General features: G+C 46.0%; 1 protein-coding gene across 1 annotated transcript in view; it reads left to right on the forward strand.

Annotated features, from left to right (window-relative positions):
* Nucleotides 1–16,669, forward strand: part of MYO10 (myosin X) — a 519,868-nt gene that overhangs the window by 205,162 nt on the left and 298,037 nt on the right. Inside the window, exon 3 of the mRNA XM_078687614.1 lies at nt 7,905–8,063. Coding sequence (XP_078543740.1) covers nt 7,905–8,063 — 159 coding nt within the window. The remainder of the gene's footprint in view (nt 1–7,904; nt 8,064–16,669) is intronic.

Raw genomic sequence — 16,669 nt, forward strand, 5'->3', positions numbered from 1 at the left:
TCTGATGTCATAAGGATGGCACAACATGGAAAGCATCAATGTTTTTTCTAAACACAACCCTTACTAAGCAAAAAAGTATCCTTTCAAGTTGAATGTGGAGTAAAGTTCACAGCAACTTTGGCAATGTTCCTGGAATGGAAAGGAGCAAGGGTGTGGCATGCTTGCGGTATAGGTACTGTAGTCCATCATCGTATTTTTATACCAGTTAATATGTTGTCCTCTCCGCGTGCTTGGGTAAGATACTAACGGTGTTGTAGTAATTGGAAGAGTGTTCATCTTGTGGCCTATCGGGGGGCGTATAGAGTTCCCAAGTTTGCCTTGGAATAGCCGGTTACTGATAGGTCTGAAGCTAGATTGGTCTGTTGTGTTGAGGCAGTATTCCTTTGGGATTGGTTTGATGTGGTAGGTCTTGAGATGTGCAGTTCTTTTAATGGGGAGGTGGCTTCAGAAATCCGAGTCAGAAAGTGAAGTCTATTTGCTCTCTTGGTGCTGATTTTACAGATTTTGCACTTCAAGTGAACCTCATTGTTAATGCTGTTCCTTTTCTTTGGTAGTCTTTCAAGGGTTACATTTTCTGATTTTACTGCCTTTAGGTGTTTGTGGAAGCTGTCAGTATTACAATGTTTTATTAAGAGGGAAAAGATATTGAGAGGGTTCTGATGGCGGAAAGTGGTAGATCTCTGGTACCAATGAGTATAGTTAGCAACGTTAGTGTTTTTTTAGTGTTCATTTCTCAACCAAGACTTCACTTAAAATAATGTTTCCACTTATTACATACCTATGCTCACTGGTGTTCAGCCACTTTCAAAGCATTCCAAGTTTGCCATAAAAAATGAACACTAATGGTGAAGGGCCAGATGCCCCAAACACTAAAATGCTTTTTCTGATGTATTAATTCCTTTTTATGAGTCAGAAAAGTTTTTCTGACTTCTAAAACGGGATTGTAAATGGATACTGTTTCATTATCGGGAAGGGGTGTGTTGCAGGCATTCCTTCCAAATACTGAAGGAGTATCCACTGTATCATTGATCTGCGACCAACATCTTTGCAAAACAGTGAAAATGTACCAACCCCTCAAGAGAGATGGCTATGCATTTGCAAAAGGAAGTGGGTTCGCCTGGGAACCCTTGCCCTTTGTGAATGTTAAACAGTTTGTTGAAGTGGGTTGAAGAGTAGGCAGCAGGGCCGGACTGGCCGTAGCAGGCACCGGGTGTTTTCCCGGTGGGCCTCCAGGATGGGGGCTGGTTTTGGGCCCCTGGGGGGCGTTTTTGTTACCGGGGGTCGCATTATCGGCCCCCTGTAACAAAATCGGCCGAAACCCACCCTAGCAAACAGCTCGGCTGCAACCCCCTCCCATGGGGTCCAGCCGAGCAGTTTGCCAGGGCCGGTTTTGGTTCCCAGTCCGGCCCTGGTAGGCAGTGATCCACCGCACACACCACTGTCAACTCCTAAACAAAAAAAGTTAAAGTTTTTCCTTAAAAAGTCCGGTTTCATTTAAGGAAAACGGGCAGCATAAAAAAAACATACGTTTGTGTTATTTAAGGCAATCACAAGTCTGGTGGATTGCTGGCCCCTTCAGGCAACCTTCCCTCTCACGGCCCCAATCCTAGTGAATTGCAAGGTGTGATCTACCTCATTAATATTCATTAGGTAGGTCGGATTGCGCCCCACTACGATCCGGAGTTTTAGGAATCGGTCTGCTAGTACATAGGACAGTTCTTAAAAATCTCTGCCGGTCACAATACTGGTCGGAACTTCTCAAGGGTGATGTTGGAATTAGAACTTCAGACTTCTTTTTCTGTATTTAAGAACTTCTCTATAGTGCCCATCTCCTCCCTTAAAGGGAATATATAATTAAGTGTGGCAGACAAGAATCCATATGTTGGAGACTTATCTCTTTGTGAGAATAATAACAGCTAAAACGCTACAGCAGACAGTATTCCCACTTCAGTGACCGTGGACTTGCAAGAAGCACCATATTCCGACGTACTCAATATTTGTTATATGCCACCTTCAAGGTACACAATGACCTTTGCAGATTGCGCATTAGCATGCCGGGCCATTTTACCACATTAAGTCAAGTGACAGGGTGAACACGGTGTGACACAAACACTGCTGTTTGTTAATCCAGTTGTCAATCAGTGAACAGTGACTATTCTTTGGCCAATGACTGCACGTTTGATGCTGCACTGGTAAGAGTTTGCCTTTCCTTGTTGTTTAGTGTTATCTTGGGAGGTGCCTCACACTAAAGTGCGGGTTAATTGATTAATCCCAGGGAGGGGAGGGGTTATCAGCACATCTGAGATAGCAGGTGATTGACAGCACGGGACAGGCCATTGTCTGGGCAGACAGGCTCGTGCTGTAGATAGAGCGCTCCCTTACCCATTGGTGTCCGTCTGTCCTGCTGCAGTGGCCCCCTAACCCCTCTCCTCGCTCTCCCAGGGTGGTGCACATCACTTAAAAGACTTGCCCATCTCTCTGAAGCCTGCCCTTTCAAGGGTCGGTGGGCTAAATGTTCTATCTCTAATTTTAATTAAGAGATAAGTGTTGCCGCATTTGAAATCAGGGGGTAATCCTATTTGTGTGAACAAAATAGCTCGTGCGGGGGGGGGGGGTAGATTACTGTGGGCGACTTCATGAGATACATTCTGAGAAGTTGTAGCAGGGAAAATGACTTTAAGTGCTGGTAGTAGGAAACATAGTTACAAAGTGTGAAATTAAATGTTGCCAGTATTGAAAGATATTTTTATCATCCTAAAGATGAAGTCCCATACCAGATGGAAATAAATGTTATTGTATGTCACTAAAAGGATACATTTACAGAGATCTAGATAAGTGCCTTTCCAGAGCCCTGGCTGAATTAGATGAAGTCACAATAATGTGCCACATGAACCAAAGCTGGCCTTCAGTTTCATGACTGCGAAGCAGGTCTTCACACAATATGTATTGTCCAAGAATATCCTTATTTCGACCCACAGTTCAGGGAGCTCCAACCATCCGCCATCCTGTCAACAACCACCCTCAAAAGGAATGCCCACAGTCTCGCGACTGCGCCATTACCTTACACATAGAACCGAGACTCCAGGTGCTGATCACTTGAAACGCCATTAAGACAAGACACACAATGCCTCCCTTTTCACCCCATGCCAAATATAGACCCAAAAACTGAAGCCACCAGTGGAGTAACTAGAGCTTTTTCTGCCGGGGGCGGTCCCTGAGTTTGCCGGCCAGTGACAGCCAGTGCAGGTAAGAGCGGGGGCGACAGACGACGAGGGAAAAACTCCAAAAAAGTGCTGCCCAGTGTGGCGTGGTTGGGGAATTGCCAGCTAAGCCACTGGGAGCCACACACTCACACAGGACAATGACACACATATAAAATGTAAAAGGCATTAAAGAGGCTCAGAACATTCAAGTGGTTATTAGGCTGGTGAACACATTTTGGTATTCCTTTCCCTGTAGGAACTAATGCTCACCTGCCATTTGTCTAGGTTTATACTATAGAAATACCACATACATATACACATTGCAGTCACGATACTTGACCACCACTTCCCTTAATTGAAGCAGACTGCAGACTTAAACACCTTCACCACAATCGCCTTGGCCCAACAAGCAAAATATTTGTCTCTGACTTCCACCATGCCATACCGAGGCATATATGATAGCTGCGCTAAGTGCAACACTCAAAACCACCTTACGACCTTGCAGAGCCTCAAACACTCACACTTGTATTAAAACGGGGAGTACACCGGTAAGACCACAACTCCATGGCAGCATTTTGACCCACCAGGTCATTAGCACCGCTAGTCGCAAAATGTTCCGACCATCCTGTTAGTGCGTTCCACAAGACCATTTCCCTGTGGGCCGTACAAATTTCACACCAAATGACAAATCCACATCCTCCTTAGACAGTCTTGATCTCTACAACTCACGCCCATGACCATAACTCTCACCTTTGAGGCAAGGCCCAACACTAACGCTAACCCTGAATATGCTTTTCACAATTTCATGATTTCAGCATTAACTTTTAAGTCCGGATTCACAAGTTCTTAGTATATCATCATGCCACCATACAGGGTTTGTAGTGGAACTGTAAGCACTTGGGTACCTGTTTTTATTACATTATGGTTTTTATTGAGTAAAGTTTCCAAGAGTCATGAGCAGGAAGGCAGGTCTTGCTCATAAGATCTTTACATTATGACTGTCAAATAATAATAATTTAGTAGAAATGATCTCTCTTGCAGGGCTATTTCAGACAGGGCTGGACTGGCAATAGCGGGCATCGGGTGTTTCCCCAGGAGGCTGGAAGGGTGCGGGACGGTTTTGGAGCAGTGGGGGCCGGTTTTGTTACTGGGGGCCGGTTTTGCAGCGGTGGGGGCTGGTTTTGTTACTGGGGGCTGGTTCTGCAGCGGTGGGGAACGGTTTTGTTACTGGGGGCTGATTGTGCAGCAGTGAGGGCCAGTTTTGCAGCAGTGGGGGCCGGTTTTACAGCTATGGGTATGTTTTTATTTACTGGGGGCCTGTTTTGCAGCTGTGGGGGGCGGTTTTGTTACTGGGGGCTGGTTTTGCAGCGGTGGGGGGCGGTTTTGTTACTGGGGGCTGGTTTTGCAGCGGTGGGGGGCGGTTTTGTTACTGGGGGCTGGTTTTGCAGCGTTGCTTCCATTTCGGCCTCCAGTAACAAAAGCAGCAGGGGGTAATTACCACGGCTGGTTTGGGTAACCAGTCCGGCCCTGTCCTCAGAGATACCCAGAGGTACTTAGCCTAGTCAGTACAGTATGCTTAAGGTTGTGGAACGACAGGCAATTTGGGCAAAACGTGTCTCTACTTGCGCAGTATCTTTGATGAATGATTAGTTTTGCACAGTCGAACTAAAGATGGCACTACCTCTACTTTGCAGTATTCCAAGCTTGCTTGTCGATTCTGTGCAAATATTAGACTGTTTCATGCGCATTTTTTCTGGGTTAAATATTATCCATAAAAAGTTAATGTAGATTTTTGTGAGGTGTATGTTTTACCCTCCCTAACTCCTAGGCCTTGTATGTTGCTATGCAAACTTTCCCCGGTAGAATGAATGAGTGTTCAATTCTCGTTGAGGGTTGAGTGAAATCTAAGGAGGGCGGGCCTGTGGGGACGGGGGATGGGGGGTGGGCGGTGCGTGGCCCTGTCAGTTCGGGAGTGCCTAGTCTTAAATGAACCCGGACTTTGTTACGCATATTTGTCACACACAGACTCACTCACACGAGTGTACCAAACATAACTTAGTGTGTGTGGAAGCAACGCTGGGAAGTGGGGGTCATTTGTCCTGTTTTCCACACTTAAAACCCTGTCAGTGTTTGCATTCCGTAGGAAGCCTGGAGCAGGTAACGAGCTCGTGAATTGTTAGTGATCCGGGGCCGGTGGCCGCTTTGTCTCCCCAGCTCTCGCGGGACTCTGCATTCCTCCCTCCGTCTGTAACGCGAGCTCCCGGGCCTCTAACCCCCTCTTGAGTTCAGGTCCAGAGCGCTTTCTCTTCTAAAGATTTACGGCATTTGTACTCAAGTGGAAAGAAATTACCCTGCTTACTCCACCAGAAGAAAAGTTCTGTATGTAAATAGAAAAAAAATGTGCCCTTAGTTTAGGCTGAGCTAAGAAGTTCTTGGTTTACTCCTCATAAGTTTACACACATCCTTTGGGCTTACCATGCTGTGTATCAGCTCCATTATTCCCCGAAACTTGACAGTTTTTGTGTCGGATTGCTCATACGGGCACATTTTCTTGAGTGTTCACATTTTCGTGTGTGTATTCATGCCACCCGTACTGGCGGCAAATATTAATTTGTGTCCATGTTTCTGCTGTGGCCTTTAAGCGCTTTTACCACTACCATGACTTCGCAGCGCTGGAATATTCTCTGATTAGAGGCAGCCCGGGGTGGGTCGCTCAGGTGTGATTTGTTGTCTGCTTAGCCTGGGATTGTTTTAAAGGGGGGGGGGTTGTCATGCATTGGCGTGCGTGAGATTTTGAGGGAGCACTGAGCATGTAGAATAGCTCAGTGCACAAGCATGGGGGTGCGAAGATAATTCGGAGGATACATGTTTGCACAGTTTTACCTAACTCATGGGGCCTCATTTATGAGGCCTTGCATCACTTTTACGCCGCCTCTGCGTCACTTTTTGTGACGCACCAGTGGCATAAAAAAGCGCCTTGTTGCGCCATATTTACAAAGTGACGCATCCAGGTAGATGCGTCACTTTGTAAACCCCTGCGCCAGGTATAATGTATGCAAGGGGGGCGTATTGACACAAGAAAGGGTCATAGAAGTGACGTTGTGAAATCTATGAGATTTCACTGTGTCACTTCTAGGACGCTGTTGCGTCAAAATCTTGCGCCTGCCTCACAGCAGCCGTAAGACTGACGCAGGCCCTTTCACATGGGGCTTGCCCCATGTGAAAGGAAGCATTGCTGGAGTTGCGTCACTTTTGTGACACACTCCAGCAATGTGTCACTTTTGCGCCTACAGATACGTCAGAAATACTGACGTATCTGTAACTCCTTGCGACATGATGTGTCATACATTAAATATGACGCATCAGGTATGTCGCAAGGAGTGCGCACTGAGAAGTGACGCATCGCTGCTTTCACACAGCGATGCGTCATTTCTCATAAATCAGGCCCATGACGGTTAAGGAAGGAGTTGAAGGATGGTAAGACTGACTTATCTGGCTCCACTGAATGTCGTCCCGCCGTGACAGGAGTGCAAAATAGGCAGAAAAGGTGAGAGATCCCGTTTTACACGACAGGGAGCCCAGGCCAGGGGCATAAGTGACGCAAAATGATGCCCTCCCTGCGGAATGTGACGAGGGGCCCTTGCGTCTCCCATACCACGCAGATATGCTTGGCCTGCATGGGACCCCCTGAAGTCTGGGGGGGGGCTCTCAATAGCTGGGGCCACCCCTGCGCCCCTTGTGGAGGGAGGGAAAGTACTGTGTGGTTGTTGTGTTTGCTTGAACGTGGAGCCAGGAAGAGACACAATGAGAGAGAGAGCAGCTTCGATCGTATTGGGTGTGATGTTAAACCACGGGCGATCACGCCTCAACAGGCCAACCCTCAGCATTCTCTAGTGCCTGGGGCTATAGTTCCGGATAACCAGCTGACGCCTGCAAACATCCGCCTCAGAGTCCAGTCAGGTGTGTATCACCACTTTCCCATTGGTTGCAGACAGAGACTGTCTATAATGGCTGCAGTAACACTTACCTGAGCTTAACACTCAACAGCTAAGAATCTGAGCTTGAGAGGTGCAGATCTGAGAGGTCGTTAGTGGCTAAAAGGCAGTGTTTTCCTCTTCAAACCAGACCCTACACACGGCAATTGGTGCATAAAGCATGCCAACCCCCGTAGCTGCCTCTCGACCGACCTCCTCTGTGGAAGTTGTGCAAGGGCTTGTTTACCTCAGGCTACATTTCAGGACACCAAGCACCAGTGACGGTGGGGGTCTGTGGAAGGAATGTTTGAGTAAAATGTGTTGCTGTAGTATCTGAGGGCAGCATGTCCTTTTGTGGTCGAATAATCTATCCTCTGAGACACGGATACAAATAACAAACAATTCACCGAAACCATGGCATAACAACAATGTGAAAAGAAAAAACACATGACCAATAGAAAGGAGGTTCATTTTTAGCCCAGAGGTCAGATGCATGTGCAGTTTACAGGCCTGGGGCAGCAGGTGCCAGTTGCTGGTCTGTGTGGGAATGCTGATGAAGGGGAGTTCTTGCAAGCTCAGCCAGGCTCAGGCCTGGAATATAAAAAAGGCCACCCCGAAATATTTTTGCTGACATGTTGAAGACACTACTGACCTTCTGATCCCTTGAGTGTTTGGCATACTTGTCTGTGCTTCTGTTTCTGAGTGTCTGTCCTCTGTCCTTTTTCAGGTATTCACCTACAAGCAGAGTACGATCACACGTCAAAAGGTGGCAGCCATGCATCCGACAAGCATTGAGGGGGTGGAAGACATGGCGGCACTGGTTGACCTCCATGAAGGCTCCATCATGTACAACCTTTTCCAGCGATACCACCAAAATAAAATTTACGTGAGTGTTTCCTTTCATTAAAACTGGTTTGATAACTGATTTGGTCCTGCTCAATATCCATGACTAGCTTCCAAAAATGTTTCCCTTCCTGCATCGACATATGTTTGATATAGTACTACCAAGGGCATTGGATCAAATTGGCATTGGATCAAATTGTGTTGCTCTTGGAGACAATTTGGGAACCCTGCTTCTAGTACTGTGAGTGGTCACATAGCCTTTTCATCCCCTTGAAGCTGCTCTTTTTAGGTTTCTCCTACAGTGTGCCTGCACAGTCAGTGAAAGCTATTGTTATTTTAAAAAAGCCTAATTTTTCCTCCATAATTCTTCCCAGTTTACCTTCGCCTGCAAACTTTTCTCCACATAGAAACATGGCAAGTTAATTCTTTTTGCATTGCTAAATACATTTTAGTCTAATCGAAAATCTGTGCATTCGTTAATTTTGTTCTAGACCACGAAGGAAAGGTGGATGGCCACGCCACCTACAGGGGGACATTAAAGGTGACAGCTCCTTATTGGTTCCCGATTGCCTGGTGAATAGTATCTTTCAGTGGCCACCTGGCTAAACAAGTTAGCCACTGCCAGCTCGAGATCCCAGTTCATAAACCAGGGCGGGTGATGTCATGTTCAGTCCAGGTTGGGTTTTATTGAGATGGGCTTGCACTCTTTTTCTCCCTCTTTTCGTTGACAGCAGCAGCGGAATGAACCACCCACCTACCAGGCATGCACTGGAGTATGAAGCAAGAATAATCGGTTGCTCTACAGCATCTCAAAAGGAGTAACTGGGCGATCCTAATGTAAAAAGTGAATAATGACCCAAAAAGGTGGAGATGGGGCCGCAAACTATGATATCCTCAGGCCATAGCGGCCATGAGAAGAATGCAATAGCAGCCGCATTATCCCACCAGGGACAGTTGGTATCCTGACAGCTACTTATTGCCCTAAATTTGCTCCATGGCGGCATGGGAGCTGCAGCTCTAAAACTGCATGGGCCTCAGCCCCAATGCGAAATGCAAAGCACCGGATGGCAAATACTACATCACTGTGATTCCCGGTGGCGCGATATTGGTTTTAGGACTGATGTCAGCGGTTAGTGTTAACAGCGCTGAACATCCGGTTCGCCTGTAAATTAACCCAACCTGTATATTGCATAAAGACATTTTGAATACGCTTGCAGCAGTTTTTCCCAACAAATAGGGTGTTGTCTGTTTTCTGAGATGCAAACTGTGTGTCTGTTGCAAAAGCAAACATGACGGAGGGGCTAGTGATGGAAGCACTATGTGCATAAAGGGCACTCTAGTGCAGACATGCCACCCTGCATGCTGCTAGGAGTGCCAGTGTTAAGCACCTGGAACAGGTGGACCTATCCCTCTTCTCCTGTTGGGAAGACACTGAGGTGGTTGCTGTCTTTAAGCATGGGAGGTTCATTTCAAGGAATTTCGCATCAAAATGCCCTCTTCATTGACCCAAGTGGAATAAATTAAGGGCCCTGCTGTGTTCATTGACAAGCCTAACATTGCACATTCTGTGTTTTTTTTTAAATGTTTTGTGTGTATAGTATTTTCAATAAAACACACCAGCGTTCCCTGGTATCTTGAAGCGTCTTTTTTTTTTTGGTTAGATTGTTATCTGGGATCTCTGTAATTAACTCTTTGATGTGGGGACAGGGGCGAGTCGCTCAAACTGCAGCACAAATTAGTCACCACAATAACAAGGTTACCAGCGCACTATGAACTCGCTGGTCTTCTCAGTGGGCTAAGCCAGGCCTTTGCCAGAGCCACCTCACTGCAGTGTTGGCAATGGAACTCAGAATACCGCCCTTGGTCAAACGGCTATGTGTGCCAAACGCTATCCCCACATTTCATACATTCAGCCCAGAGGGCTTTTAAAAATAGCGTTTTATGGGGAGGGAGGCAGGGGCTTGGGCTGGGAAGTGCTACATTGTGCTGCGTGGCCAGTTCTCTTATCCTGTTTGGGCTCCGGCCTGTGCTCTTAAGTGCTTTCAGCTTTGATCAGGTTCCCTTTGTGTTTCCGCCTTTGAGTTTATCTCATCATTAATTGGCTTACTGTCTGGACTACCCTTCAGCCCCACCCACCCCTCAACCATGGACCGCCCCCACCCCCTGGCCAGTGAGCAAACTCTGAGCAGTAATCAACATATGTCGTTTGAGGTAGTCTATATAATCCACACTCAGTCCCTGCCTGGTAATTAACAAACCAGCAGGGCGATGCCATATGCTGCGGGCAGGGCCAGTGGAATTATGCAATTCTGTGGCCTGAAGTTTTCCACATAATTATGGATGTGCCACACTTACCGTATAATCCATCATCTTCTGCGGAATTTGCAGATTTTTACTAAAACAAAATAGTTCCGTGCGCAAACGGATCACAAGTTACTAAAAATGCTTCATTTGTGTTGCCCCGCAATGCCAAGTCCTTTATCCCGCTTCAGAAGCAGGTGACCTCTCAGTTGCTGATTTAAAGTGTTAAAATGAGATTAATTAGGTGAAATCTTTGCCCATACATTGTTAAGATGTGTAAAAAAGTTAACGAGTGACGAAAAACTGCATCAAAATGTGCTGTGTTACCGAGCATAACTTGCCTTTTCTTTATGCATTTTTTACTCTCACTGCTAGTCCTTCCCTGCTGCATAATTATTGCAAATATCATTTTTAGAGCATCTTAAAGTGACTTGTGCATTAGGTATAATCTTGAACGTTTTCTTGCCCAAACCTCCAATTAACCCTTTGTTTGAACTAGGATATTACAAATGTTTTACAATATAGCACACATAAGCACACATTTCTTGTTTTATACAAGTTGATAACAGGTTTTATTATTATCAACTAAGTGGTCCTTGTTTTTTTTTACCTCAGAAGGATGAAAGGCTGAATTTGCCCTTTCAAGATATAAATATGCAAACTTAGCAGCAAGCTCTTAACTCACTATGCTTTGATTCCAGCACAATTGCCTTATATGGTGTGTGCTGTATTACAGTATACACAGCAGTGCTGTTTTGGGTAAGCTGTCTTTTGTGCACCATAAAGGCTAATCCCACAAAAAGGTCAGTGGTTATGGGAGTGTAGGCGAGGGTTTCATCAAGTCTTATGCAGAGGTTCATTTTCGCTCTGTTCCTGCTGGTTGAATTCCAGTTTCCTTCAGACTACCTTTAACTTCCTCTGCAGTTCCATTTTGTTAAATGCATGTCGGGGAATGGTGCCTCATGCTGGATCCTGAGGCGGTTCTCTGCCTCGGCTAACTTTACGGGCAGTGAAGGCTCATGGGAAGTATGGAGTTTATTCCCTCCAGAACTGCCACATGCTTTTAGCAATGGAGCTGAATCAATCTCAAAACAAAAACATCTCATCCTCCAAGGCTACCTAGCAGAGAAAGGTAACATTCTCAAGTGTTGACTAATTAAAACGTTTTTTTTTTTAATACTTACATTTTCATTGTAGCATATAAAGCCCAAGTTCTCGATTTTCATTGTGTAAAAATGTCATTTGTTTTAATATAAGGAGTTAAATCATACGTCCAAGATGGTCAGATCTATGCCAAACATTTAGACTATCCAATGGCCTTGTAAATTATTGCCATTGAGATATGTTTCTTCTAGATCATATTTGGGTATCCTAAAAATCCAGCACAAGTCCGACCCTAGTAGAATTACTTTGGGAGACCCTGTTTTGAAGGTACTATTTGGATACTAGAAACAGGTGTGTTTGTCAGCGAAGAAGAATATTGTTCAGTTGTGCTAAGCTGTCCAGGACAGCTGGAAATTCAGAACATAGAACTCTGGCCTTGGTTGCCTGTCCCCTGCGATCCGCTTCTATATGGCTGGGACGCACTTATGTCAAGGTGAACAAAGAGCAGCAGAATTTCACCAGGTCCCTGCTCTCACTGCCTTCTTTGCCTTCACTGATTGGTTCCAGTGGAGTGCCAGTCTTGACACTGCAACCAATCTTCCCATGTCTGTTTGATTATCTTGGTTCATTGTCACAGTAGGGAGGCATAATCTCTGGGGCATTCAACACCATTATCAAACAACACAATTCACTGAGATTCCACTTGGGGCACCCCCAGAGGTTGGATCACCGTGTTCCTTTAAGAGCTGAAGCCTTGATGCAGCAGTGCACTCTGGGCTACAAGATAATGTGTCATTTCCCAAAGATCACCAAGCCACCGAGAAATTGTACTGTGATTCAAGCAGTCCCTCCTTCACTAGTGTGTGGATAATTAAAGGATATACAAAGGCGTCTCAGAACACTCATTGGATTGTGTTGTAATTACATTTATTTAGCGCTTGCTACCCCTGCTAATGACGTGCAGAGGAATAGGTGCAAAAAGAACAATTGATGGACAGAATGTTGAACGATGTCAATCATTCAGCCCCTTACAGAGATCTGGGTCTAAATCCATCGTTTTTTTCTCCCCACGCCATTCCAGTTTAAACCTAGCCATGTGGAAATCAGTCTTGGCCCTGCTTTTTGTTGGAAAACTACACGCTTATAACTGATTAAGCAGCTTGTAAAGCCAACGTATGAATTTCAAGCTGCCATCCTCTCCAAAGGTAGATCCTGCCCTTAAGCAGAGGTAGTTGTAAGACGCCTCTGATACCCTTCCGTATGTTTCCGTCAACCTAAGTTGTTCAGTGCTGGTGCGTGGTCCTGCAACTTTCAGATCAGAATGCTGAGAGAGGTACAATAGTCCTGATACCACTTATATGGAAGTCACTGTCCATGTAGTCATCTTTTGCTGCGGAGCCAACATCAGGGCACTCTACCTGGACACCCTAAAAGGAAACTTGTCATGCTAATTGAGCCAGTTTTGATAGGTATCTAAAATGCATCGATCTGCAAGGTATCGGGAGCTTAATATTCCATTGCTTCTTTTCATGTGGCTAGGAAGCTACTGTTTGTGCCCTAAATCAGTATATAGAGGCAACTTATATAGAGGCTGTAAAGAAGCTAAAAGGGCCATGAATTGGTGTAATGTTAAGATTTCAGTCAAGACTTCACCTACCGGATACTTGGACCAACTCCCGCCAAAGGAACCATCCAGTCCAGGCTCCCATTGACCTGAGAGTTCCATGCCAGTGTTCCAACACCACATTCTAAGACAGCATAGAGGCCTAAGTGGCTCTGTGCTCCAATGAATAGTACAGTTTTTTAAGACAATCAAGTGGTGTCATGAACCCCGTATGGCGAAAACGTAAGCATTATATAGCAGATGGCATGATGTGTAATTCGGTCATACTAGCCATCTTGTAACAGAGGCTTGGCGGATGGCGCAGGGACAATAGAGGTGAGAGGCTTCATATTGCTTCTTACCAGCTGGACCAACACACCTAGTACTCTTCCTACGTGTTGTTGTAAATGACAATGATATTTCTGACACTATTGGTTTTATTGAAGGAGGAAATGGATGAAAACATAAGCATTTGATAACAAACTGAAAAAACTCTGGGTCGTTTTGATAATACGGTGCCACAGGGGCCATCATAAAGGGTATTTGACTTAGAAAGGGTGTAGTAAATTCAGAATCTTGCTAAACTGACCATTGAATTAAACTGAAAATGAAAGATGTAATATCGCTGTCCTTTGTCCATGTTTTTCAAAGTACTGTTGAATGAGTGCGAATCCGCTATAGTAGACTGTAGTGTAGTCACACAACTGCAGTTTTTAATAACTCACTTGACTCTGTTTCTAATCACTTGCAGTTTTGGTAGATTACTGAGGCATATGGGGATTAAGTGATTTGAATTTAATCACACAGTTTAGTCAAGTGAGAATGCAAGGGTTAGCATCGCAGTCTCAGTGGACAATTTAACCACTAGGCTGCTATCCGGCCTCATGTCATGTGTAACACTTCCCTTTTTTATTCAGAATACATTTTCAGACTGTTGTTTTAGGCACTGGGCAGGGTTGAGCACGTATGTACAAGTCTCAGAAGGAAATGCTCTTTTGACTAAGGGTGGTGTCTCACATGCCCTTCAGTCACCTTACAGCTTTGGAGCCCATCACTCCAGGACAAATGGTTTATACTCCTGAGCCTCACCTGCATTTATGACCTCAGAGTTGGGCCAGACTCCGGAACCAAAGCAGCCCTAATCAAAATGCTCACACCACCAGCCCGCTTAATGTCTCTCTCTCTCTCTCTCTCTCTCTCTCTCTTTCCTCTCTCTCTTTCTGATCTCTTTCTCTCCAATTTCCTCCTCTCTCCTTCTCTGTAAGCATTCCTGTGCCTGCTTCAAATATTCTTGGGGAGAAGGGAAAATTTAGAGCACCTGGGCCCATATTACACATGCAGCACATTAGGCTTCATTGCGCTGGACGCACCTTTTTCAAAGTTGTGCCCGGTGCAATGATGGAAAATGTGCTGTGTTATGATGAGTGCACTGCCCCCAGGGCAGCTGCGAACTCGCACTGCCCTGGGGCAGCGCATTCAGGTGAAAAACGGAGTGGCTGCTTTGAAGCCGCTCCGTGTTTCACTGTGCAGGCAGCAACCCGCCTGCACTTTAAAGGGGGAATAGAGATCCCCTTGCAGGCAGGTGCAGTGAGTGACTGCACCCGCCTGCAAGGGGATGTCTGGGGGTCCATGGGACCTCCATACCACCTCCAGAGGGCTGCCATCAGGGGCACACTGCCAGTGCACCTCCTTAGAGATTCTTTGCCTCTGCGCCCACTTCTGTAATACGGCACAAGCGCAGATGCAAAGGAATTCCATCATTTGCATCCATGCAAATGAGGGAATGAATTTTAAAGATGGTGCTGGCGCCTTAAGTACGCCTATTGGCTATCTGTATTACAGCAGGGGACGCACAACCATCTGCTGTCCATTCTGTAATACCAAAGTGCCCCCCTGGGTAGCGCGAAGCGAGCGCAAACATCCGTTGCGCCCCCGGCCACTTGTAAATACTTCTCCAGACTTTCAAAATTGGCCTACAAGGGCTCCAGCTCATTCGAAATACCCAGTGCAACAAGACCTGTCTGGTACTGCGTGGGAGAATCAAATGTATTCCACCATTTCTAAAAGTGTACCCCCAGTTTTAGGTTTCTGTGTGTTTGTACGCAAATCCAAAGCCTTTTCACAAGGGCCAGGCACCGCTGACCCTGGGGCGCAGGGGCCCCTCAATCGCATTCTTCAGGGTCTCCGCACTGCCCCTTGTCGTGCTGCGCCACGGCCTCCGGGCTCTCAGCCCAGCATCCTGTGCGCGTCGTTGTCACGGCCCGAAGGCCTCGGGCGTTAGCAGGCCGTTGCCCGCAGCAGTTGCCGCCCGTCTGCTGTGGCCTGTGGTGGGAGAGGTCGGGGCTGGCCGCGCATAATTAGCTTATGCCGCGGATCCTTTGATCTGTTAAGGGTTTCTTTGTTTCAACTCAAGCAGACATTGGGGTTTGCAGCTCCTCCCCGCCAGCTGTTTCGGATCAGGTGATAAGCCACTAGGATATCACGTTTTCGTAATTTCCTCTTCTCTTCAGATTCAGAGTTTGAATTTGCGATTCCCTCTGCATTAAAACTAGCGTGGTGTTTCAGGTGACAGCTGATCTCCGGGAAAAGAAGTATGCTCTATATACAAATGTATTTCGCCCGATCTTGGCACAAGGGACTCCCTCCTATTTGCCACCTGCTACAAATGGCCCTCAACGTAACTGTTGGAAAAAATATTATCATCACGTTTTGAAATACCTTGTGGAGACAGTGTGTTTTAATTAATATTACTGACAATTAAAACTGGATTTGATAATTGCAGTTTGAAAAGTGTGACGAGCTTGAACAGGCTCAGAAGATTGTTTCTTTTAGGGGCTTTGTAGAGCAGTGTCTTCTAGTGTTTAGCTACGCCTTCGGATGATTCCCGGAAGTTGTGTTCCTCTTGGGGACAGGATCCATGGTCTGTCAACAGCGAGTCTTGTGGACAGAGTTCGGTTGTGAGGGCAGTGCTTGATTTGTGCAGGTGGTTGCTGATGGTGGCCACTTACACTAACACTAATTTTAACAGACCCACACTATTTGCGCCATCAGACTTTGCCACCAGATCAAGAGAGAGAAGGTTATGGAAGAAAGAAGCGGGAACAGAAAGAAAAAAAAATGAAAAAAGTATGAAAAAGCAGGAATGAAAAAGATATTGCCAGAGTGAAAAAAAGAGCCAGGAAGTGTAGGGTATTGGAAAAAAGAGGCAGGTGGTGGAGACAAGACTAAGTAGCCTTGATAAAGCACAACTCCAGCACTTGGCAGTACAGCAGGCTCTTAAGAAAAAAACGTTGACTTCCTACAGTTATGTTTTTCACAAGTTAAGCACTGTGAAGAGGAGGTCCCACACTGTAAATATAACAGACTCCACAGCAGGGCTGAGCAGACCTCTGGTTGGGATGGGTATTTTTGGGAGGCGGCACTGTCCAGGATGAGTGGGACTATCTCATTCATGGACATTATTTATCTGATGGACTTGTTTGAATATAGTGGCCTACCTCAGCACTGCACAGTTTTGTTGACTATCAGCTTGGGGTTGAGTGTGTTCAACAGAAGGGAGTCTTTAGCATACTTGCCCCCTTATTTGCTCCATTGTTTCCTCCCCCAGAGTTTTATATAGCACCAACTTGGGCCAAAGGTAT

This window comes from Lissotriton helveticus, chromosome 4_1, assembly GCF_964261635.1.
Source record: "Lissotriton helveticus chromosome 4_1, aLisHel1.1, whole genome shotgun sequence".
Taxonomy (NCBI): domain Eukaryota; kingdom Metazoa; phylum Chordata; class Amphibia; order Caudata; family Salamandridae; genus Lissotriton; species Lissotriton helveticus.